Below are 21,857 nucleotides of genomic sequence, written 5' to 3'. Positions count from 1 at the left end.
GTCTGTTCCTGCCGTATAGCCTTAGGGCTTGCTGCCCTCAGACCGGTTTCCGGGGTCCTCACTGCCCAGCTCAGGGCAGCTCAGGGGGGCATCTGCAGGGCGGCCCTGCTCCTGGAGGGAAGCTGGGGGGCGGGGGGAATCGGCCGCAGCGCCACCTGGCGGGGCCCCCGGGACTGCAGACGGACGCCCCAGGGGCGCCGCGGCGGGGGCCGGCTGCGGGGTCCGGCCAGGGGCGGCGGCCGCGGCAGCTGCGGCGGAGGAGTGGGGGGGCGGCGCGCTGGGAGCGCGTCCCCGTGCGGGTGCGCGCGGCGGCGGCGTGTGCGGGAGGCGGGCGGGCCGCGCGCTGACGCGGCGGCGAGCGGGGCGGAGCGGATCTTCCGCAGCGCAGCCCCTCCCGGCCGCGGCCGCCGACCCCGGCCCCCGGCCCGGCCCTATGGACAGGAGCTCCCTGCTGCAGCTTATCCAGGAGCAGGTGCGTGGGGGTGGGGGACCTCCGCCTCGGGGAGGGGGGGGGGGGACGGGGCTCCCGAGAGCCCAGCCCTGCCCCGTCTCCGCTCCCCTGCTGGCTGTTCCCTCCCTGGACCACGGGAGCCTGGTGGAGGTACTGCGGAGGGAGGGTGGGGGCCTCAGCCCTTGGCCCCATCTTCCAGGCTCTGGGGGGAGGCAGGGAGGTCCCTGGAGTGCTGAGGCTCTATGGGCCCTGGGTTCGGCTGCCAGCTGCTCCTGGGACATGCGGTACAGCAGGGCTGGAGTCTTCCCTCTCCTGGCCAGCCCAGACCTGAGGCTGGGGGGTCCAGGCCCGCCCTCAGCCCTGGCTGGCGGCCTCCCTACCTCAGCAGCTGGACCCTGAGAATACGGGCTTCATCGGCGCGGACACCTTCACTGGCCTAGTGCACAGCCATGAGCTGCCCCTGGACCCAGCCAAGCTGGACATGCTGGTGGCCCTGGCCCAGAGCAACGAGCGGGGCCAGATCTGCTACCAAGAGCTGGTGGACTTGGTCAGTGGCATGGGGCGGGCAGCAGGGGCAGGGCCCAGGCCTTGGCTGGCTGCCTGGTGTTCTGGCTGAAGTGGGCTGGGCAGGTGGGCACCTTCCCTTCCCACGGGGGTGAGACTAAGGGGCCAGACCCCATGGAGTGGGCAGCCTGGTGGACAGGATCCAGGAAGGACCATGTCCATGGCCTGGCCCCACTCCCAGATCAGCAGCAAGCGCTCCAGCAGCTTCAAACGTGCCATCGCCAATGGGCAGCGGGCATTGCCACAGGACGGGCTGCTGGACGAGCCAGGCCTGGGGGTATACAAGCGCTTTGTGCGCTACGTGGCCTATGAGATCCTGCCCCGAGAGGTGGACCGCCATTGGTACTTCTACCGGCAACGCAGCTGCCCGCCCCCGGTCTTCATGGCATCCGTCACCCTTGCCCAGGTGGGCTACCTACCCGCCTGGCTGCAGCCAGCTGCACCCCAGCCTGCCAGATGCTAACAGCCCTGTCCCCCAGATCATTGTGTTCCTGTGCTATGGAGCTCGCCTCAACAAGTGGGTGCTGCAGACCTACCACCCCGAGTACATGAAGAGCCCCCTCGTGTACCACCCCAGCCACCGCGCGCGGGCCTGGCGTTTCCTCACCTACATGTTCATGCACGTGGGGTGAGTGAATGGGGCTCACGTGGCCCTTGTGGCAGGGTGGGGGCGGGGGGGGGGCTGGCTGACCTCCCCCCTGGCTCCTGCCTGGTGTGTCCCGCGTGGCCAGGCTGGAGCAGCTGGGCTTCAACGCGCTCCTGCAGCTGATGATCGGGGTGCCGCTGGAGATGGTGCATGGGCTGCTCCGCATCAGCCTGCTCTACCTGGCCGGCGTGCTGGCAGGTGAGGGAGCGCGGGTGCCCGGCCCCTCCCCAGCCGGACCAGCCCTCACGGCTCCTCTTGCCCACAGGCTCCCTGACGGTCTCCATCACCGATATGCGGGCCCCTGTGGTGGGGGGCTCAGGCGGGGTGTACGCGCTCTGCTCTGCACACCTGGCCAACGTTGTCATGGTAACGGGGCGGCCCTGGCAGGGATGGGGATGGTCGCGGGGCCTGCCTTCTCACAGCATGTCTTGCACTCCAGAACTGGGCCGGGATGCGCTGCCCCTACAAGCTGCTGCGGATGGTGCTGGCTCTGGTGTGCAGTAAGTCGGGGCCGGGGGCCGGGGGGCTTGGCCTGGGCCACGGCCCCTCCCACCTGCCTTCTCCCTCTGCAGTGAGCTCTGAGGTGGGCCGGGCCGTGTGGCTCCGCTTCTCCCCTCCCCTGCCCGCCTCGGGCCCACAGCCCAGCTTCATGGCGCACCTGGCGGGTGCGGTGGTGGGCGTGAGCATGGGCCTGACCATCCTGCGCAGCTACGAGGAGCGCCTGCGGGACCAGTGCGGCTGGTGGGTGGTGCTGCTGGCCTACAGCACCTTTCTGCTCTTCGCCATCTTCTGGAACATCTTTGCCTATGACCTGCTGGGCGCCCACACCCCCCCGCCGCCCTGATGTGCTCCCTGGAGCCACACATCCGAGGCGAGCTTGCATGTCTGCCCTGGGGTGCCACCACTCCCCGCTAGGGGCGCATGCCTCAGGCCAAGCCTTATACCAGCCCTGGGCCCAGGCGAGGACTCCAGGGCCAGCAGCTAAGGTACCCACGGGTGACCCCAGAGCAGACTGCTGGGCCTCCCAGCCAGGACCTGCAGTCTGAGCCTTTTTGGAGAACGAATAAATATTTTGCACAGCAAGAAACGGCTGTAGCAGGACTTCAGGGGTGCACCCGGCCCCCACACACGGCTATGAAGGAGGCACGCAGCGCGAGGCAGAGGGGCCTCCGGGAGCAGCCTGAGCGGACGTTTATTGGGTGGCTCCTGCCACACAGCTGCCGTCTGGGTCCCCTTGGGCGGGGCAGGGGCTGAGGTCGGGCAGCAGGTCAGGGCACAGCTTCCGGCCCACAGTCCAGGTCCACAGCGCGCGCTCCAGCTTCTGAGGGGTCCAACACCCAGCGGCGCTTCCTGCGGGGAAGAGAGGGCGGAGCTGGGCCGCGCTCCCGCGGCTCGGGCCCGCTCGCCCCGCCCTCCAGCGTCCCTCACCTCGGCTCAGGGCTGCGGCCCGCTCCCGCACTCTGCTCAGGTACAGCAGGTAGTACTTCAGCGTGTAGCGCAGCGCAGGCAGCCCGGGCACGGCCGCCACCGCCTCGTCGGACATGAAGGCGGCCACCTCAGGCGCGCCGGCGGCCAGGACGGCTAAGGGCAATGAAGGGCCGAGACTCGGGCGCTGCCCGACCGCCCGGTCCCGCCGGCGGCGGCGAACCGGCCCCTGGCCCGGGACCCGCTCAGCTCTGCAGACGTACCAGAGGCCGTGGCGGGGCCCACGCCCCGGAGCGCGCACAGTTCCGTGACTGCCGCTGACACGTCTGGCATGAGGTGAAAGGCGGCCGCAGAGCGCCGCACCACGAGCTCTGGGGTGTTGGTGCGGACCAGCTGCTGCAGGCGCGGCCGGAAGCGGCCCTTCTGGGGTCACACGGAGGACTGGGCTCAGCTCCAGGGCCTGGCACCTGGGCAGGAGCCCCGCCCACCGTGGGAAGGAGGCTGTCCGCACGGGCCCCGCCCCCGTCCCGGCTGGCCCCGCCTCCGCGCCACAGGCCACGCCCCTCACCGCCAGCTTCCAGGCCAGCAGCCGCTCTAGCTCGGGTTGTGTCACGTGCTTCTCGGCTCGGCCCTGAATGGCTGCAGGCAACTCCTCTCGGTACCTGCGGGGAGGGCCGTGACGGGGAGTCCGGGCCCCGGAGCGCCCTCCCTACCGGTACCATGTCACCCTACCACTGGTCCAGTGCTTCCAGAGGCCCGTGCGGGCCCGCGCGCGCCCGCAGCACCTCCCCGTGGCGTGCCAGGATGGCGGCCCAGAGGCCTGGGTCTTCACAGTCCCACAGCACGCCGGCCGAAGCCATGCTCGCGCGCGGGGCGGGGCCTCGCGAGGGCGGGCTTCCGTGGAACGAGCTTCCAGCCGCAGGCGGGTGTGCGTGTGTGTATGTGTCTGCGTGTGGTCTGTGCGTGTGCGCGCGTGCGCAGGGGAGGGCGGAGCCGTGCAGACGAGCGCCGCGAACGCGCCCCCGTCGCTCCGCTGGAGGGTGCCCGCCCTGCGCGCGCAGCCGGCCCCGCCCCCGCCGCGCGTCTAGCGCACGCGCGGCTCCCTGCCCCGCCCACCCGCGCGGCCGGAAGTTCCGGTGGCGGATCGCGGGGCCGGGTCCCAGAGGATCGTGGGCTCGGACTGGGGCTGCGGGCGCGGAGCCTGGGAACGGAGCCCCGGCCGTGCCGTGCCGCGCGGCGCTATGAAGGGCAAGGAGGAGAAGGAGGGCGGCGCGCGGCCGGGCGCCGGCGGCGGCAGCCCCGACAAGAGCCCAAGCGCGCAGGAGCTCAAGGAGCAGGGCAACCGGCTCTTCGTGGGCCGCAAGTACCCGGAGGCGGCGGCCTGCTACGGCCGCGCCATCGTGAGTGTGCCCGCGTCCGGCCCGGGGCCCCGGTGCTGGCTGCGAGGACTGTTGGGGGTCGGTGCTTCGGGTTGGCCGGGACCCGCAGGGGGCCGAGACCGGGAGTGGCCGCAGGCCTGGGGAATCGCCGGCAGATTCAGCTGGGGCCAACGTGAGGGCTCAGGCCGGCACTACGCCGGCAAGGGCTTTGCGTAGCCACGAAACTCCGTGTTCCCTGGTGTGGGCCCTGGGAGCCGAACGGGGCTGGGGGAGCCGGGAGCTCGCGCCCTCACAGGGGCGGGCCTGGCTCGGTCCGCAGACCCGGAACCCGCTGGTGGCCGTGTACTACACCAACCGGGCCCTCTGCTACCTGAAGATGCAGCAGCACGAGCAGGCGCTGGCCGACTGCCGGCGCGCCCTAGAGCTGGACGGGCAGTCGGTGAAGGCGCACTTCTTTCTGGGACAGTGCCAGCTGGAGATGGAGAGCTACGACGAGGCCATCGCCAATCTGCAACGAGGTGAGACTGCTGGGGCTTGCGGCGGGGGTGGCGGGGCGGGGGCTGGGCCAGAGGGTGACCTGCTGCCTCCATTCCCGCATGCAGCTTACAATTTGGCCAAGGAGCAGCGGCTCAACTTTGGGGATGATATCCCCAGTGCTCTGCGCATTGCCAAGAAGAAGCGATGGAACAGCATCGAGGAACGACGCATTCACCAAGAGAATGAGCTGCACGCCTACCTCACGCGCCTTATCATGGCTGAGCGTGAGAGGTGGGCTGGAGGGCCGCGTCTTCCCCTCAGTCACCCAATCGGTTGAACTCCGAGTAACTAACACAAATATTTATTGGAGACCCACACTGAAGGAGAAGGGAGGGAGCCCCGAGTAAACCTGAGGGTAGGGCACAGTCCCATCTCTAAACAGTTCCTGTACACCCACAGGGAGTTGGAAGAATGCCAGCGGAGCCTTGAAGGGGATGAGGATGATGGTCATGTCCGGGCCCAGCAGGCTGGCATCGAGGCCAAGCACGTGAGGGCTCTCCAGCTTGCCTTTGGGTTTATGTGTGTGCGCATGCATGTGCCTGATCAGTGCGTCCAATCCCCCCAACACACAAACACACACACACCCCACACACAGCTGTGGAGGTGTGGCACAGGGTGGCTGGCCCCACATGGCTCCTTGGTTCTTCACAGGACAGGTACCTGGCAGACATGGATGAACTTTTCTCCCAGGTAGACGAGAAGAGAAAGGTGAGCTGGGAGAGGGGGGCCAGTGCCCATTCTCCCCACCCCTCCCCCCTTGGTCCTCTTCCTTACTGCACCTTGTGCTTCAGAAGAGAGATATCCCTGACTACCTTTGCGGCAAGATCAGCTTTGAGCTGATGCGGGAGCCATGCATCACACCCAGTGGCATCACCTATGACCGCAAAGACATTGAGGAGCACCTGCAGGTGAGGCCCCCAGGGTGGACAGCAGGGCCTGCCCCCACCGAATGGATTCTCATCCTGTTGTCACTACAGCGTGTGGGCCACTTTGACCCTGTGACCCGGAGCCCCCTGACCCAGGAACAGCTCATCCCTAACCTGGCCATGAAGGAAGTCATCGACGCCTTCATCTCCGAGAACGGCTGGGTGGAGGACTACTGAGGTGGGCGGGTGCAAGGGCCCAGCTTGCCCTCTCAGGCCTGGCCTAGTCTGGGCTCCAGCCCCTGTACATAGTTTGTGTCCCCGTATCCCTACCCTGTGCCCAACCCCACCCTCATTTGTTCAGCTTTCTGGGCCACAGCCTGCCCTATTCCCCTACTGGGTAGGAGACAGTAGGCAAGAGTGGGCTGAGCTGAGGTCCACTGCTGCCTCCACTGCCCCTGTAATAAACCTGTGACACAATGGGATGTGTGTGCTGTGCCTGCCCACTTGCTGGCTAACTGAGGAACGTAGACATGAAGACGGTGGTGTCCAGGTTGAGGGTGGCATGCCACCATCGGCCAGGAAAGTACAGCACCTGCCGGGGCATGGGATGGGGACCTGTATTAGTTGTGGATTCTTTGCCCAGCTCAGCCTGGCCCCCTCTGGACAGCCACTGACCTCCCCCGGCCGGATGGTACACTCCAGGGGCCGCTGTGATGGTGCCAAGGCTGGGTACATATCCTGGAGCCAGGCCAGCGTGGTCTTGTTGGGATGAAACTCGGGTGTCTTCCCCGGGGGGTACAGGAACCAGCGCTGCAGATGAGTGCAGTGTCACTGCTGCAGCCACCGTGCTGTGGCTCCAGCCCCCCAAGCCCATGCTAACCTTGCGGCCATAGATGACCTCTGAGAACCCGGGCCCGTGCCAATGGAAGGGCACCCCAGAACCAGCACCTGTGGGCAGTTAGGGGCAGCTGCTGACCAGTCCACCTGGCATTTCCCCTCGACTAGAGGTGTACCGCTGCTGTAGGTCCTCACCAGCAATCCCGAAACTGTGAGCAGGAGTAGTGCCAAGCAGGCCGAAAGGGGGTGGGGAGTAGTGCCGAAAGAGCGACGCCCACTCGGTGAAGTTGTTGTCCCCGAAAAAGTACAGGGTGTCTGTGGCAGAGAGTGCAACCATGTGTGCAGGAGCTCACCACTGGCCTTGAGCACCCCATCCGTCGGCCATGCCAGCCTACTCACCATTGCCCAGAGAGTTGGGGTCCTGGGGGCGCAGCAGATGTTCCACATACTCCTGGAAGGGCAGGTCCACTGCAAAGGGGAGGCGATGAGGATCGGCCCCAGCTGCTGGCAAGTGGGCCTGGCCTACGGGATGCTCACCTTTGCGATAGGAGTAGGTGTTAGCCGTGCTGAGCCGGACGACGCGGTCCCCGAACGAGGCCAGCAGTCTCTCACGGGAGCACAGGGCCCGGAACCTCTGCGAGGGGCGGGCGGGCGGTTAGGCCGGGGCCAGGTCGCTGGCGGGGTCCCGGGCGCGCGCACTCACCGAATTGTCCACGCGCCCTGCCAGGATGACGGGTCTGGAGAAGGCGTAGCTGGGAGGAAGGAAGGGCGGGGTCACGGGTCACGGCGGGCGCCTGCGGGCGCCTGCGGGGCGCCGGGGGCCGGGGCGCTGGGGCGCGGGGTCACGTACCGCTGCACGAACTCGGCATAGGTGAGGTCGAGCCGCCGCTCCACCGTGCAGCGCGGCTCCTCGACCACGGCTGCTGCCGCCAGCCCGCGCCAGCGCCTGCAAGCACAGCGCTCAGCGCCCCGCCGCCGCCCGCGCCCGGCCGCTCACCGCCCGCCCGCCCGGCCGCTCACCACCCGCCGTCGCCCGCCGGCCCCGCGTCGGGCCGCGCTGCCACCGCCAGCGTGCACAGTGCTGCCGCCAGGAGCGCCCTGCGCGCCCCGCACCCCGCCATTGGCACCGAGCGCCGTCGTCGTGGCGACGGCCGGCCGACCCGCTCCGGAAGAGGCCCTGGGCCCGCCCCCGAGGCGACGCACTTCCGGGGGCGGGGAAGGCAGGGGCCCGTTGCCCTGGCGACACTAACGCCCGCCTCCGAGCCGCCGGCGCACCGCAGACAGGACGCCAGAGACAGTGCTCCCGCGTCTTTATTGGGTTCCTCAGGCCCGCCCCCTGGCGACAGCCATCAAGAGTACTCGCACAGATGGCCACAGCCTGCGGGGCAGTGTGAACTGCCCTCCAGCCACTTCATGATGTGCTGCAGGTGGCCGCCGTGACTGCAGCCTTGGCACCACACGAACAGCCCCTTCACCACGTGGTGGCAGACGGCACACATGCTGGCACAGCGGTGGCACCTGAGGGCAAGAGGACGCTCAGGGGGTGCTCCCCGCCGCCCCCACCCCAGCGTCACCCCGACCTCACCTGTCGCAAACCCAGCCACGGCTGCTCATGGGCCTCTTGCAGTGACTGCAGTTCACGTGCAGTGTGGTGGAGGCCTGGTTGAGGCAACTGACTGCGCGGCTGGTGCTAAGCTTGACCACCTCATTGGACACGTTCCAAAGGCAGAAGCGCTGCAGCAGGTCAATGTAAGACGTGTACCAGTGTTCCTGCAGAAGGCGAGGGGCCAGAGGTGGGCTCGTGTCGGCCTGCACGGGGACAGAGGCGTCCTGGTCTACACGAGCCCCTACCTGTGTCTGTTCATCTATGTCTCTACGCACACGCTCGCCCAGCACAATGAGCACAGACACGGCCATCTGCACGTCCCCCTGCTCAGCGTAGAAGCGCAGCATGTCGCACACCAGGGCGCTGAAGAAGTCAGAGGGCAGCCGGCTGTCGTGCAGCGCATGTGACACGGAGATGAGGGAGAAGGAGGAGTCCACTGGGACCAGGGAGGCTGCCTCCGCCTCGCTGCCGCTCACATGGGGCGAGTCGGCCTTGTCCTGCAGGTGCTCGGGCCCGGGGGGCGTATCCACGATCTCATGGCGCAGCGGAAAGGCTTCCTGCGGCAGTACGTACTCGGGCTCCTCCGCTGCGAGGGGACGCTGGGGCTCAGGGGCCAGGGTACCTCTGCCCCAGGCCAGCGCCTGCCCCGCCCAGGGGTCTGCCCCCACACCCGCCCCGCAGCCACTCACGGTGGGCGTGTTCTGGATCCAGAAGATAGAGCTCGTCATCCTCGCCCTCGGCATCCCCCAGCAGGTAGTCAGCAGGCACATCGCTGCCCTCAGTCTCTTCATTGTCTGCCCGGCAGGGAGGTGATGTTCTAGGGGGAACTTGCTACGTGCCCCACCCTGCCGCACCCATAGCTCATGCCCATCTCCTACCCTCGTTGGTGACAAGTGTGGCTGAGGCATCGAGCAGCACCGTGTCGCTCCGAGCATCCCCCTTGCTGCGGTCTAGCCGGGTCTCACTGCCCAGCCCTGGGGTCATATCCTTCAGGGTGAAGCTGGGGACGGGGAGAGCCAGTGGGTGGGTAGCCACTGCCCTGCCGCCCATCTTCGTGGACCCACCCCAGGTGCCTACCTGTTCATGAGTGACAAGCCGCCACAGGAGCTGCCTTTGCCCACGCTGTGGTTGAGGTTGGTGGTGGGCACCAGTCCTGGGCTACAGTAGATGATTCGCAGCATGGTCCATGTCTGTGCTACCTATGGGCAAACACTGTTCACGCTGGGGTCCCAGTCAGGCCCACTCCACCAGATGGACACATGGATTTTCAGCTTTCAGCTGACCTGAGAGACCCAGTTTGGGGGCTTCAAAGACCCAGAGAAGGTTCAAGGACCTGAGCACTGTCTTTGCTGTGGAAGGCTGGGCAATTGGATCCCTGGCACCACAAGTCCCCTGAGCACCATCTGAAGCCACCCCTGAGCACAGAACTGGGAGTAGCCAAAGGCACCACCAGGTACAGCCCCAAAATAAGAAAAACCAACCCAATATCCTGACTTGTCCAGAGTGGGGAAACCAAGACCCATGGGAAAAACAAGATCCCAACCGAGTCCCACAGTGCAAGAGGAAGTGGAGCACAGCGCGCTCAGTGGCAGTGGGCAGGGTTACGGGAAGGTCTACAGGGCTGGACACTGTAAGATCTTGGGACAAACAGGATCACCAGGGCTGGAGCGATAGCACAGCGGGTAGGGCGTTTGCCTTGCATGTGGCCGACCCAGGTTCAATTCCCAGCATCCCATATGGTCCCCTGAGCACCGCCAGGAGTAATTCCTGAGTGCAAAGCCAGGAGTAACCCTTGTGCAACACCAGGTGTGACCCCAAAAGAAAACAGGATCACCACAGTGGCTCTAGGCATGTTCAGCTACTGAGCGAAAGGTGGGTGGTGGCAGTGATCAGGGCTGAACGGTGTCTCCAGGGCAGGGGCAGGGAGCAGCAGCCAGAGGCACCTCCTGCCCTGGCCCACCCACCTGATTGCGACCCAGCTCCCGAGCCACCTTAGCATTGTGATCACAGAGCTCAGCCAGCGACCGGCCGGCCAGGGCATACCGCTCTGCCGTGTCCACAAACCAGCTCATGCTGCCGCTGCCCGGCTCCATCTCAAACACGCTCAGGGCACTGGAGGCCAGGCCCGAGAAGGGCTCAGCAGGATCTGGCTTGCGCTTGAAGAAGATAGGGTGGCGTCGGTCACCAGCAAAGGGTTTACGCCCTGACTCAGTTGCCACAAGACTCTCCTTGGCGGCAAAGGCCAGGTCCCCAAAAAGGCCGTAGCAGAGGCCCTCCGGGTTGGCACGTTCCACAGGCTGGCTGGCATCACGGAAGAGGTGCTGGCACAGGGTACTGTCCTTGGAGCCAGAGAGTAGGAAAGAAGGATCGTGCGGATGGCGCCAGGCAATGCCTGTGGTCACATCACGGTGCTCCTCAAACATGGCAGCAGGCACAAAGGGCCGACGCACATCCCACACGTAGATGTTGTGGTCCACCATCATGGAGCACGTGGCCAAGTGGTGGCGACACTCAGGCCTCCACTTGACTCGGGCCACTGAGGCGATGGTCTGCACACAGTGCACCTCCTTGGCACGGTGCGTAGTCATATCCCAGACCTTCACCATCTTGTCACGCCCGCCTGTGGCCAGCCAGCCCCTGTGGAAGGGCCGCTCCTGAGTGCGGGGGCTCCGGGCTCTCCCAGGACCCCGCCCACTGCCCGAAGCCCCGCACACCCACACCTGTCCTCTGGGTGCCAGTCGCAGCAGAAGACAGGCCCGTTGTGGGCTGTGAACATGCGCTCACAGCGATCAGGCCGCCGGATGTCCCACAGCTGCACATTGCCGTTCTCGAAGGTTGAAGCAAAGGTGAAGTAGTCACGAAGGCTGAACTGCACGTCCCGCACACTCTCGGACTGGCCTGCCCGGGACAGCGGCATGGAGAGAACTGAGGATCCGGTGGGCAAGCCCCAGCAGCACGGAGAAGCCCCACCATGGACAGAGGCTGGGCCAATCAGTGAGCACCCCCATCTCCTGGAGGCACATGCAGGGGGCTCCAGCTTCTTCCCAGACCCTTCCCCTTGAGTGAGGGCATCTGCTCAGCCCAGGAGGAGGCCGGGAGGGTCCCCTCCTACAGCAGACACTGAGGGCCTCCTAGGGAGCCTGCCTGGTCCCCCATCCCAGGCCTCGGGGGCTCCATTTGGGCAGCGAAAGGTCAGCTGCCTTCACCCACCTGAAAAGGTGCTGACCGAGTCCTTCCTGCGGAGGTCGAAGCACTTCATGAAGCCGTCCTGGGAGCCGCTGAGCAGCACGTGCGCCTCCGTGGGGTGGAAGCAGACTTTGTTCACTGTGCGCTTGTGCTCGGTGAACAGCTGCTCCTGCTTGTTGCGGGATGGCCGGCCCAGGTTCCAGGTGACCACCACACCATTGGTGGCCGCCGTGGCCAGCAGGTTCTCATCAATCTGGTGCCAGACCACATCGGCACAGCTGAGGTTGAGCGAGGGCTTGCGGCCCACGCGCAGGTTCAGCTTCTCCACAAACTGCCCTTCCTCGATGGCGTAGATCTTGAAGATGCTGCGGCCGGCCACCACCACCTGGGCCGCGTCCCGGCACACGCTGATGGCGTTGGCCGGGGCGTCCAGGTGGCAGTGCATGGTGCGGCCCGTCAGCGTACTGCCCCCGAGGGCCGTGCTCACACGGGACATCTTCTCCATGGCTGCCCGGCCGCTGGGCACAGGTCAGTGACACACACGGGCCTGGGCGGTTCGTGCTACTGCCACCGGGTCTGCCAGGGCTGCCAGGAGCTGGGTGGCGCCCATGCCTGATGCGGGGAAGGCCCTACTGCCCGGCCCCCTGGCGCTCTGGTGCCCACCGCCCACACACTGGGCACTGCGGCCGGGGAGACCCGCGGAAGGCAACGCTGCCGCCGCCCGGCCGAGCCCACAGCGGCGCCGCGCCGGAAGCGGCCCCGGTCTTTCCGGTCTCCGCCGGAAGCGGTCCTGTTTTTTCCGGTCCCCGCCGGAAGCTGCGTCGCACCGCACAGAAGTTCCACCTGGCGGTCTTTGTGGCGCTCTCGAGGAGGACTCCGCGCCCCTCCGTGGCCCCCAGGGCTCGGCCCCCGCGGTGTCCTGCGGTGCCGCTCCCCGGCCAGCCCGCCAGACCTGGCCCCGGCATGCTGCTTGCAGTCCTTAGTTGGGGCATGCCAGAGACTTGTCGGATCACGCTGACCGAGTGAGGAAGTGCCAGGTCTACAGTGTGGGATGGTCCCACGGGTGCTAACGTCTGTCCCAGACACAGTGAAAGGGAAATATACCAGAAATTAAGGCACTCGGGCGACCAACCCGAGTTAGGTCCCCTGCCCGGCACCACCAAGACTGATGCATGAGCATGTGCCCCCCCTTCAAAAAAAAATTATGATTCGGATTAGCTTCCTTTGGGCATTTGGACCACACCCAGCCTACTCTGGGAACCCACCTCCTCTCTATCCTTGGGATATGTGGTCCCCTCGGTTTACTCCTAGCTCTTCTGCACAGGAATCAGCCCTGCAAAGGCCCCCCAGATCATATGGGATGCCAAGGCTTGAGGTTGAATTAGCCCCTGCAAGGCAAACCCACTGTTGTGCTATCGTTTGGGCCTCCTTGTTTCTAACCCAAGCCCTCATAGCTGGGAGCCCTGTGCTCACCCACGGACCACATTTTTTTGTTTTGTATTATTTTGGGGTCACATCCAATGGTACTCCAGGCTTACCACTAGCTCTTGGCTCACTCCTGGTGGGCTTAGGGAACCGTATTGGATACCGCCGGAGATCTGATTGACTGCAAGGCAAGCATACTACTCACTAGATTATGGCCTGGCCCCACGGCGCTCATTCATGCTCAGAAGCTTGTGCCTTTCCACGACCCTGCCCTGACCCCATGCTGGAGGAATCGCCCTTGCAGCCTCTGAGAAGGAGGCACCTTCTCAGCCATGGTTGGTGACCAAAAATAACTCACACATGTTTTTACAATTTTTTTAATATATATTTTTATAAACGGGTCACGTGATAAAATAGCACAAGAAACACTTACCAAATATAAGGTTATATCTTCCGCATATACAGGAGAATGAGGTCGTTATGTACAATAAGAAAATGATGTCAGGGGTTGGTTGGGTTTGTTTCCTCCTCTCCCCTTAATTTTCCTCCTACAGTCGTTGGAAATATCACAGCTTCAGTTGCATTAATACTTTGGACAAACGGTCAGCTGCCGCTTCCCAGCAGGGAGTGTGAGGAGGCGGCCGGAGACCCCTCCTGACTGCCCTGCCCCAGAGCCTCTGACCCTCGCTCCTCGGCAGGGAAATCTTTGGGCTGTTGAACTGCTTCTGCCTCAACAGCATCTCGCTCTCGTTCGCTCGCTCTTTCTCTCTCTCTCTCTCTCTCCCTCTCATTCTCAGGCTCTCTGGAAATTGGTTCCTCTCTTCCAACCAGGGGTGGGGTGGGGAAGTGTCCCAAGATTGGGTGTGAGTGCTGAATCTCCTGGGGCTCAAGGCTGGGGTGGAGAGGGGCCCCAGCCCCTTCCTCAGCCAGCTGCCAAGATGTGCCCGCATCCCCCAGGACTTCCAAGGGCTTCGGGACTGGACAGACTGGCAGAGGTTCGGGAAGCGGGGGGTGGAAGGGGAGTGGTGGGGGCAGCTAGAAAGAGCCCTGCCTCCTCTGCGTGCTGGGGCCCTGGCCACTATGGTGGGGTCACTGCTCATCCCGCCCCAAATGTGGTGGGTGACACTTCCAGCAGCCGGGCCCTGCTGACTGCAGGTCCCACAACACTGCTCTCAGGTGAGGGTTGCGCCAATGCGGTTCCCCAGTGTGGCGGTGCCACCAAGGGTCTGGCTGGGCAACTGTGCGTCATGCCAAGCCACCGGCAGCCCTCTTCCCCTCAACTGTCATAGCGAGGCCGGGCCCAGCGGGTGGAGACAGGGCGGCCAGGAACAGGGGGCCCCTTGGGTCTGGCTGGCATGGGGTGGGGACGGTGAGGGTGGGGCTGGGTCTCCTGGTAGGTCATGGCTTTGGCGGTGGGCCGCTTCCCTCGCGCCCCTCCGAGGGCTCCCGGCGCCCGCGCAGTGGACGATGCGGGAAGCCCGTGAAGGCTCTTCCTCCGGCTCCCTGTGTTCTGGGGGCCCGGCCCCCTCCATCCCCCTGGGCCCTGCCCGGATGGGGGGGGGCAGCGGGAGGCGACAGGGTGTGCAGGAAAGGCGGTCAGGGTGCCGCGGGCCCCGCAGCTGGCGGCGAGAGATGGCGGCGGCGGTGGCGGGTGGGGGCGGGCGTGCAGTGCGGGCACGAGGGGCATGCACAAAGTCCCCGAGAGTGCGTGCGTGCGTGGGCGGGCGCCGCCCGCCGCCTTCCTGCCCGGGCGCGGGGCCGGGGGAGGGGCTCCGCGGCGCCCGGCGACCCCGCGCGGAGCAAAGGGGCGTTCCTGCGGCGGGGCCGAGTCCCCACGCTACTCGATGACGAGGCAGTGGGGCAGGTGCTGCGAGAAATACTTGAACAGCTCGGGCGTGGCGCCGGGACAGTTGGTCAGCTCCAGCTCCTCCAGCTCCTGCAGCTGCACCAGGCCCGAGAGTCCGGTGGTGGTCAGCAGCGGGCAGCCTGCGACAAGGAGAGCAGCGCGGCTGAGCGTCGCCGAGGTGTTTCTGGGGCGTGGCCGCACGGAAGGGCAGGATTGTGGGCGGGACCTTTCAGAGCGTGGTCACGTATAGGGGCGGGGTTTTAGGGCTTCGGGGGCGTGGTCTCGGCGGGCTTCCGGGGCGGGGTCGCGCAGAGGGCCAGGCCCAGGGCGGGGCCTTCCGCAGCGCGGATAGTTCAGAGCAGCGCGACGGGGCCGGGCTTTGCTCTCCAGCTCCCTCCAACTACTGGGACGTGAGTCAGTCTAGGTGGGGACGAGTGAGGGAGACAATTCAGGCGGGGGCTGGGGGGTCTCACCTGCCAGAGACAAGAGGCGCAAACTTCTCATGGCCAGGAGGTGCTTGAGCCCGAAGTCCTGCACCTGGGCGGGAGGGCGGAGCGAATCACCTACGCATGCGCGCTCCCTAGCGGAGCCTGAGCCCTGAGGTCAGGCCCGGGGCCTGAAGCTGGAAGGGCAGGAAGGGGCTTCTCAGCTCTCAGGGCGCCGGAGGCAGCAGCGGGAGGGAGCGCCCTGCACACTCTTAACTTTGACCACAAGTGTGCTGGTGAGGGGAGGGTCCACCCCAGACCTCTTAGGAAATCTGAATGGGCTTGGGTCACCTGAACCGGGTCCTCCACACCTCCCCTCCTCCGACTACTCCCCAATCTCCCGGAGCAAGGAGGGCCGAACCTGGCAGCACCATCGCAGGTAGAGGCTGCGGAGGGACGACATGGTGGACAAGTAGCTGAGGCCAGTGTCCGTGATGCGTACACACCTGGAATTTCAACAGAGGGGGCTGCCTATCTTCAAACGCCCTCTCTCGCTCCCTCAACTCAGACCCTCCTGTCTCCTCTTGGAGAGCCTCTGGCGGGCATGCCTTCCCCGCCACACCTGCAGGCGCCCCTCCCTTTCCACAGCCACGCCCTCCGCACACCTGTCCAGCACCAGCTCCTCCAGACGGTGCAGGTCACAGGCCACGTACTCGAGCGCCATGTCGGTGATACGTGGGCACCACGAGAGGTCGAGGCTGCGCAACTTGCGCAGGTTCTCGGCCACCAGCTCGACACCATCGTCGGTGACCTTGGAGCAGCCCGACAGGCTGAGCGCAGTGAGATTGGGCAGGCTGTGCACCACGTTGACCACGCCGTGGTTGGTGATCTCCCAGCACGAAAGCAAGCGCAGCGTGTGCGTACTGTGGCCCTGGCGCGCTGTGAAGTAGGCCAGAGCCGTGTCCGTCACGTGGTAAGCCTGCAGGCTGAGCTCGGCTAGGTTGGGCAGCAGCTGGGAGATGGCCGCGATGGCGTCATCGGCCACATTGATGCAGTCGCTGACACTCAGCGAGGTGATGCGCGCACTCAGGCTGGACCACAGTCCTGCCTCAGTGAAGTCGTTGCAGCCCGAGAGCTCCAGGCGCACCACACCCTGCATCTGCTCGAGCATCACCTGTGGGGGAGAGGGGAGGGCAGGCGCATCAGTGTTGCTCCCCTCCCACACTGCAAATGCAGGAAAGACCGGCTGAGCAGCAGTAGAGCTCAGTGAAGCTCAGCTTGGACAGGTGTCCTTCACAGCATGTCCCACCTGGGCCACATTCTAACGTGGCAGGTCAACAGCACCAAGACCTGGTGTTCAGTGCTTGTGGTCGGAGCCTGCACTGCTGTCCTCCGCCTCTTTTGGCTGTGGGGGCCACACCTAGCCATGCTCCGGAATCATTCCTGGAGGGACTTGAGGCACCTCTGGGGTGTCAGGGATTGAACCCGATCAGCCATGTGCAAGGCAAATGCCTTACCAGTTATACTACAGCTCCAGCCCAGCTCCCCCATTCACCAGGGCTGGCTTCCAGAGCATGTGGAGCCCATGTGGGTGGGGGGTGTGCCTCAGGTGGTGGTACACACATCCTATATGTGCAAGGCCCGGTTTGGTCCTGGTACCTCCGCCAGGGTGGCCTCAGGCCTTAGCACTGCCAGCCGTAACTCCCAAAAAAGAAGCACCTTGCCTAATTGATGATTCGCTGTCTCCATTTTGAAGGGCTCTTTTCTGTACTGCCTGTCTGGGGGTTCCAGGCTGCGTTCAAGGCAACAGGCTCACCCAGCAATACCCAGCCAATCAGGATGAAGGCTCAGCTCAGAGCTGCTCAGGCCCTGGGCAACAGGACCAGCCAGCAGTGCATTGGAGTGGCCTGGGCCCTTCTGTGTCTCTTTCGTCTGGAGGTAGCAGGAATCCAACCAAGGGTCCAGACATGCGAGGCATGCATCCTACTACTGGGCTACTTACTTGTCCTGAAGTTCTCACTTTTTTAAAGCTCTTTCTTTTTGACAGGCGTTATGGAGCAAGGGCACACCCAGGGCTCACTCCTGGGTCTGTGCTCAGGAGCCCGTAAGTGGCTCCAGGGACTGAGCCAGGGTCTGCCTTGGGCAATAGGTGCCCATACTATCACCCCTTAGTTTTGTTTGGCTTTTGGGCCACACCCTCAGTGATGCTCAGGAATCAATCCCGGGGGGCCATCTGGGGTGCCAAGGATCAACCTGAGTCAGCCACATGCAAGACAAGTGCCCTGCTTTGATACTAAGAACGTCAAACTTAATTACCTTTGAACAAGGAACCCACACTTTCATTTTGAATTGCATCCCCCAAGTTCTGCCGTGAGTTCTGTCTGCTCCCCACTCCCTGAATCCCTTAGGGTACAGGCACCACACTTGGCCACTTTGCTCCTCAGGTGCCCCCACACGCCACTTGCTCTGCCCAGCCCTGACCCCCAGCATGGGGCGCACCTCCAAGCCGGCATCCGTGATGGTGGAGCGCTTAAGACTCATGGCCTTGACACCCTTCTTGGAGAGGGCGTAGTTATCGATGAACTCACAGATGTCCAGGTCTGAGACACCCACCAGGCAGAAGCCCTCGAAGCCACGCGCCGCGAAGCCCTGCAGGCTGACGAACTCCTTCTCCCCTCCCGGCAGCACATTGTAGAGCTCCTTGGCATGCAGCACAGGTGTGAGGCCCGCCCAGAACTTAGGCTGGTAGAGCACGCGACGCCAGGCCTTGCACACCTGGGCCAGCACACACTTCTCACAGGCCGAGAAGTACCAGAAGAGGCCGTTGAGAATCTTCTCATCCGTGGCCAGTGGCGGCCGCTCTGGCAGGGGCCCAGAGGTGGGTGCTGAGGCTGCTCCTCCAAGGGGGAGGCCCCCCACCAGAGCGGCCCGGGGCAATGGGACAGCCAGATTGGGTGGGGGGAGGGTGGGTGGGGGCGGTGGCTGGCAGGGCCGGTTCTTGGCGGCCGGCGTGCCCTTGGTGATACTAGCCGTTCCCATGCCATTGGGCTGGCCGGGCAGCTTCACCAGGCCGTTGCGAGGCAAGCACGGGGGCTTGGGGTCACCGTCGACGCCGGGGCTGGACATCTTCCCCACTTGCTCTGCAGGGAGGGGCCAGGAGGGGGGTGAGTGCAGCCCCTCCCAGAGCTCTCCCAGGAAGCCCCTTCAGTCCCCCCACCCCGACCACCTGAGTTCCAGCCTCTGGCTCGAGGTGGCCAGGGCCGCACACCAGAGCTTGAGACAGGTGCCCACTCGGCTCCTCCAAACCCAGCACCATGACACGTCCCCTCTGCTTCCCTCAAATCCACATCACTTCCAGGTCCTGCCCAGGCAGGCAGACCCGGGGAGACCCTTGCTGGCTGCTGGAGGCCCGTGGGCATCACTCAGGCAAAGGGCAGGTCCTCCCACTATCTCCAGAGGCTCACGTGGCCTCTCCACCCTCCACCCTACCCACAAAGGACGCCTCTGCCCGCACCCAGGCACGGAGGGCACCACCCAAGGCCAGGCCAATAAGGGAAGTTGAGGGTGGATCCAGAGCTGGTGGTGGAGGGAGCTCCTTGGAGGGGGTGTGCTGAGACTGGGAGGCCCCTCCCTGGCTCCCTGCACCTCGATCCTGCCAGTCCTCCATAGGGCCTGGACAGGCAGACACCACCGCCCTCGGATGTGTGCACGCTGGACTGAGGCCTCACAGCACGGGCTGCGCGGCTCCCCCTCACCCTAGAGCCATCACCAGGACCCTCAAGTCTCCGAGGAGGATCCCCCTTAGCAGCCCAAACCTAGGGCAGCAGGGTCACCCCACCTGCCCTTCCCAGCACCCCTGGGAACCCCACGAGCTCCCCAGGACCTTGGTTTCTGCCACCCCCTCCCCCAGAAGTCTGCTGGCAGCTCAGAGCTGGCCAGAGCAGCCCACATCCCACACTGCCATCAGCAGCTGCGGACTCGGCCTGTGGCAGCACTGGGGACCCAAGGAGCCTGGCCCCAGGGTTTGCCCACACCCTCTAAAAGTGCCGTGGGAGAAGTCCACCAGACGAGGCCCACACCTGTCCTCAGAGGAAAGGCGGGGTCCCCCTTCCCATGGGGCCTACGGTGGGGCGGTCTCCCTTCCCGAAGAGCCCTCGGGCGCCCAGCCCTCCCAGCTCAGCCGGTGGCCCCACGCCCGGCGCTGACTGCCAGCACCATGGACAGCGGCCGTCGCGCTCTGCCGGTCTGGGGCGCAGAGGGGAAGGTCCCGTCCAGCCCAGCCCCGAGGGAGGAGCCTGCAGGCAGGCGCCGGGAGGGGAACAAGAAGCCACCCCCTCGCTTGTCTACAGGGGCGGAGGCGGCGAGGGTGGCCCGCGGAGAAATAACTCAGCAGCACAGATTTGGCTCCCAAGCCTCTGCACGCACGTGGAGCGAGGGAGTCGGGGAAGCACGTGGATGCCCGGGGCGCCTGGGGGCTCCCTCCCCCCACAGCGCACTCACATTCCCACACGCCCACAGTCCTGTCCTCACCGGTTAAAAACCGGGGGGTCCTGACCTCCCCCGGCCTGTGTCCCGCGCCCAGCGGCCCCTCCAGCCTGCCCGGGACTGCCTCCCCCACTGAACTGCTCCAGTGCGGCCTGAGAGTGTGCGTGGGGGTGAAGCGCCCATTGGCTGCCCCGCAGAATGGGGGCGGCTGTCTGCGGACCAGGAAGGCTGAGTGAGCACTCAGGAGATGAGCAGCCAGAGGCAGCTGGAACTCAGTCCGCCATTGGCAGCAGAAGCCAGTGCACCCGGGAGGGGGGTGCCAGGGTCCCTGCAAAGCTCCAGGGCTGGGTGAGCCACAGAAGGACCTGTGGGAGCCACAATCTGCCTGGACTCAGGAACAAGAGGTCCTAGGGACTGGGCTGATGCGACAGAGGGGCTGGAGTGAGTCCCACCGTGGCACCAAGACGCTGGGATTGGAGCTGTGTCCCAGCTGCGTGACAGGGGGTGTCCTAGAGTTCCCACCCTCACTCCCTGAAGCCCCCCCAGGCATGTCCTGAGGACCTCATGACCCAGTGAGGGGGCTCCTTCTCAGCCCCTCAGTGTCACCTCTGAGTGGGGTAGCACTGGGTGCTCAGGCTCAGCTAACCGGAGGGAGCCATGCAGTGGGGGGCTCGGGGCTGGGGTGAGACAGGCACTGGGACACAGTGCGGCTGCCGTGGACCTGCATCCCAGTCCTGATGGTTCTGGGGGGCAGGCGGCCTCCTGCAACCCAAGGGCATCGTCTCCACAAGGCTCTCGGGCCTCAGCAGACGGAGGTCCTGTGCCAGCCTAGGGTCCCTGAGCTCCAGGCCTCATCCCCACCTGCAACTTGCAAGGCGGAGGGCCCAGGCACTTCACCTCCCACTTCCTGGCTGCTGCAAAGCTACTCCCGCTTCCTTTCCAAGGGGGGTGGTCTGGCCAGGACCCTCTCTGGGTGCCTCCCTGGGCCCCTCCTTGTCCCTCGGAGCATCCTTCTGCACTTCTGTGCCAACGCTGATCACAGCACAGCTCCCACATGGGGCAGCTGGGCAGGGGCTGCAGGCTGGATGCTCCCAGGCCCTTTGAGGTGCCCTAGAAATGGGTGTGCGTGGCGGGGGGGGGTCATGCCTGAGCTTTACTCCTCAGCCAAGGGGCCCCAGGGTTTGGCGAAGTTGTAGAGGCAGTTGAGCAGCTGGGTTCTGGCACTGCCCAGTCCACTCTGCTCTGCTGTAGGCAGGTGCTGTCTATCCAGTTCCCCGTGCCCCCTGCCATCCGTCGGCCCCCTGCCCTGAAGTGGGGACCCCACCACACTATCCAGCACGCTCAAGGGTGGCTGCAGGAGGCCTGAAGGAGGGACCAGTGAAGCAAGTAGCCTTGGCCATCTGCTCCCTCCCGGGGTGAAGCTTCTGCCAGGGCTGGAGAGGCTGAGGACCGGGTGGGGGGCTCTCCACGCACCCACGCGCAAACCTAGGCACTACCCCGCCCAGTGGTGCGGTCCAAGGGCCTCCAACCTTGGCCAAGGCCCGCCATCCTCCTCCCGCACCCGGCCAGGGCCAGTCTCTCCCTGACCCTGCGGGGCACACGCAAGCCTGCCCAAGAACAGAGCAGCCTCTGCCAAGAGCCACCGGCGCTCGGGGGCTGGAGCTGGCGCTGACACCTGTCTCTGGGAAGCGGGGCTCACTGGTGGGCTAGGGAGCTCAGAACGCCGCAGGGGGTCAGCCCGACTCGCGGGGGCCGAGGCCTCGCGGCTCTGCCTCCCCCGGCAAGGAGCGACGCGGCGGGTGGGGAGCGGCCCCGGGGGCCCGGGCGAGGGGCTTGGGGGCGCTGGCGGCCCGGCGGTTACGTAAGCGCCAGGGACGGGGGCGGCGGCGCAGTTCGGACCCCCCGCCCGCCCCTTCCTCATCGCATCCCTCCCTCCTCCCGCCGCCTGCCCGGCCCGCGCGCACCTCACCTGGGCCCGGGCTCCTGGCTCATGCCCCGCCGCTCGCCGGCGTCTCCGCTCACGGGGCGCGCTGCATGGACGCCGGCGACGCGGGGAGGCGGCCGAGGTGCTGGCCTGGCCAGCGGGGCCCGGCCGCGCCCCGCGCCCCGCGCCCCGGCCCGGCCGGCCCCTCGGCCGCGCCCCGGGCGGCGCTGCCGGCGGGAGAGGATCGGCCGCGCG

General features: G+C 65.7%; 6 protein-coding genes across 18 annotated transcripts; 2 read left to right on the top strand and 4 right to left on the bottom strand.

The window, feature by feature from the left end:
• Positions 1-290: 290 nt before the first annotated feature.
• RHBDL1 (rhomboid like 1) lies at positions 291-2,748 on the top strand. 6 transcript variants are annotated; one of them, XM_055137015.1, is made up of 8 exons: positions 302-472; positions 798-998; positions 1,197-1,421; positions 1,495-1,643; positions 1,747-1,859; positions 1,927-2,027; positions 2,101-2,161; positions 2,234-2,748. In XM_055137015.1, exons 1-8 carry the CDS (start codon positions 434-436, stop codon positions 2,503-2,505), a joined length of 1,161 nt encoding a protein of 386 aa, XP_054992990.1. In that variant the 5' UTR covers positions 302-433; the 3' UTR covers positions 2,506-2,748. The 6 variants fall into 6 exon arrangements, with proteins under 6 accessions (XP_054992987.1, XP_054992989.1, XP_054992988.1 ...); XM_055137017.1 differs by having other exon boundaries at positions 303-472; positions 840-998; XM_055137016.1 differs by having other exon boundaries at positions 304-472; positions 837-998.
• Positions 2,749-2,853: 105 nt separating this feature from the next.
• Positions 2,854-4,176, bottom strand: LOC129404428 (uncharacterized). 3 transcript variants are annotated; one of them, XM_055137025.1, is made up of 5 exons: positions 3,819-4,162; positions 3,655-3,748; positions 3,350-3,509; positions 3,090-3,242; positions 2,854-3,011 (listed from the first exon to the last, which is right to left on the bottom strand). In XM_055137025.1, the coding sequence occupies exons 1-5, from the start codon at positions 3,944-3,946 to the stop codon at positions 2,854-2,856; spliced, it is 693 nt and encodes a 230-aa protein (XP_054993000.1). In that variant the 5' UTR covers positions 3,947-4,162. The 3 variants fall into 3 exon arrangements, with proteins under 3 accessions (XP_054993000.1, XP_054992998.1, XP_054992999.1); XM_055137023.1 differs by having other exon boundaries at positions 3,090-3,748; positions 3,819-4,176; XM_055137024.1 differs by having other exon boundaries at positions 3,090-3,509; positions 3,655-3,961.
• Positions 4,177-4,186: 10 nt separating this feature from the next.
• On the top strand, positions 4,187-6,345 carry STUB1 (STIP1 homology and U-box containing protein 1). 3 transcript variants are annotated; one of them, XM_004604209.2, is made up of 7 exons: positions 4,195-4,486; positions 4,785-4,983; positions 5,068-5,233; positions 5,402-5,489; positions 5,654-5,710; positions 5,794-5,910; positions 5,980-6,345. In XM_004604209.2, the coding sequence occupies exons 1-7, from the start codon at positions 4,328-4,330 to the stop codon at positions 6,103-6,105; spliced, it is 912 nt and encodes a 303-aa protein (XP_004604266.1). In that variant the 5' UTR covers positions 4,195-4,327; the 3' UTR covers positions 6,106-6,345. The 3 variants fall into 3 exon arrangements, with proteins under 3 accessions (XP_054992994.1, XP_054992993.1, XP_004604266.1); XM_055137019.1 differs by having other exon boundaries at positions 4,187-4,486; positions 4,932-4,983; positions 5,794-6,345; XM_055137018.1 differs by having other exon boundaries at positions 4,191-4,486; positions 5,794-6,345.
• On the bottom strand, positions 6,195-7,948 carry JMJD8 (jumonji domain containing 8). 3 transcript variants are annotated; one of them, XM_055137022.1, is made up of 9 exons: positions 7,726-7,948; positions 7,556-7,651; positions 7,409-7,457; positions 7,243-7,339; positions 7,105-7,173; positions 6,901-7,020; positions 6,749-6,816; positions 6,544-6,678; positions 6,228-6,460 (listed from the first exon to the last, which is right to left on the bottom strand). In XM_055137022.1, exons 1-9 carry the CDS (start codon positions 7,824-7,826, stop codon positions 6,380-6,382), a joined length of 816 nt encoding a protein of 271 aa, XP_054992997.1. In that variant the 5' UTR covers positions 7,827-7,948; the 3' UTR covers positions 6,228-6,379. The 3 variants fall into 3 exon arrangements, with proteins under 3 accessions (XP_054992995.1, XP_054992996.1, XP_054992997.1); XM_055137020.1 differs by lacking the exon at positions 6,749-6,816 and having other exon boundaries at positions 6,195-6,460; positions 7,726-7,947; XM_055137021.1 differs by lacking the exons at positions 6,749-6,816; positions 7,556-7,651 and having other exon boundaries at positions 6,195-6,460.
• A 50-nt stretch (positions 7,949-7,998) lies between these two features.
• WDR24 (WD repeat domain 24) lies at positions 7,999-12,257 on the bottom strand. The gene is made up of 9 exons (XM_012931797.2): positions 11,522-12,257; positions 11,032-11,209; positions 10,276-10,948; positions 9,389-9,510; positions 9,190-9,311; positions 9,001-9,105; positions 8,557-8,897; positions 8,291-8,475; positions 7,999-8,223 (listed from the first exon to the last, which is right to left on the bottom strand). The coding sequence occupies exons 1-9, from the start codon at positions 12,000-12,002 to the stop codon at positions 8,055-8,057; spliced, it is 2,376 nt and encodes a 791-aa protein (XP_012787251.1). The 5' UTR covers positions 12,003-12,257; the 3' UTR covers positions 7,999-8,054.
• Positions 12,258-13,283: 1,026 nt separating this feature from the next.
• Positions 13,284-21,831, bottom strand: FBXL16 (F-box and leucine rich repeat protein 16). 2 transcript variants are annotated; one of them, XM_055135180.1, is made up of 6 exons: positions 21,643-21,831; positions 17,693-18,333; positions 15,859-16,367; positions 15,615-15,699; positions 15,242-15,305; positions 13,284-14,908 (listed from the first exon to the last, which is right to left on the bottom strand). In XM_055135180.1, the coding sequence occupies exons 2-6, from the start codon at positions 18,317-18,319 to the stop codon at positions 14,760-14,762; spliced, it is 1,434 nt and encodes a 477-aa protein (XP_054991155.1). In that variant the 5' UTR covers positions 18,320-18,333; positions 21,643-21,831; the 3' UTR covers positions 13,284-14,759. The 2 variants fall into 2 exon arrangements, with proteins under 2 accessions (XP_054991155.1, XP_054991154.1); XM_055135179.1 differs by having other exon boundaries at positions 21,648-21,828.
• Positions 21,832-21,857: the final 26 nt, after the last annotated feature.

Source organism: Sorex araneus, chromosome 4 (assembly GCF_027595985.1).
Source record: "Sorex araneus isolate mSorAra2 chromosome 4, mSorAra2.pri, whole genome shotgun sequence".
Lineage (NCBI taxonomy): Eukaryota > Metazoa > Chordata > Mammalia > Eulipotyphla > Soricidae > Sorex > Sorex araneus.
The sequence above is the reverse complement of the archived record's forward strand: the minus strand, read 5'-3'. Positions and strand labels throughout refer to the sequence as shown.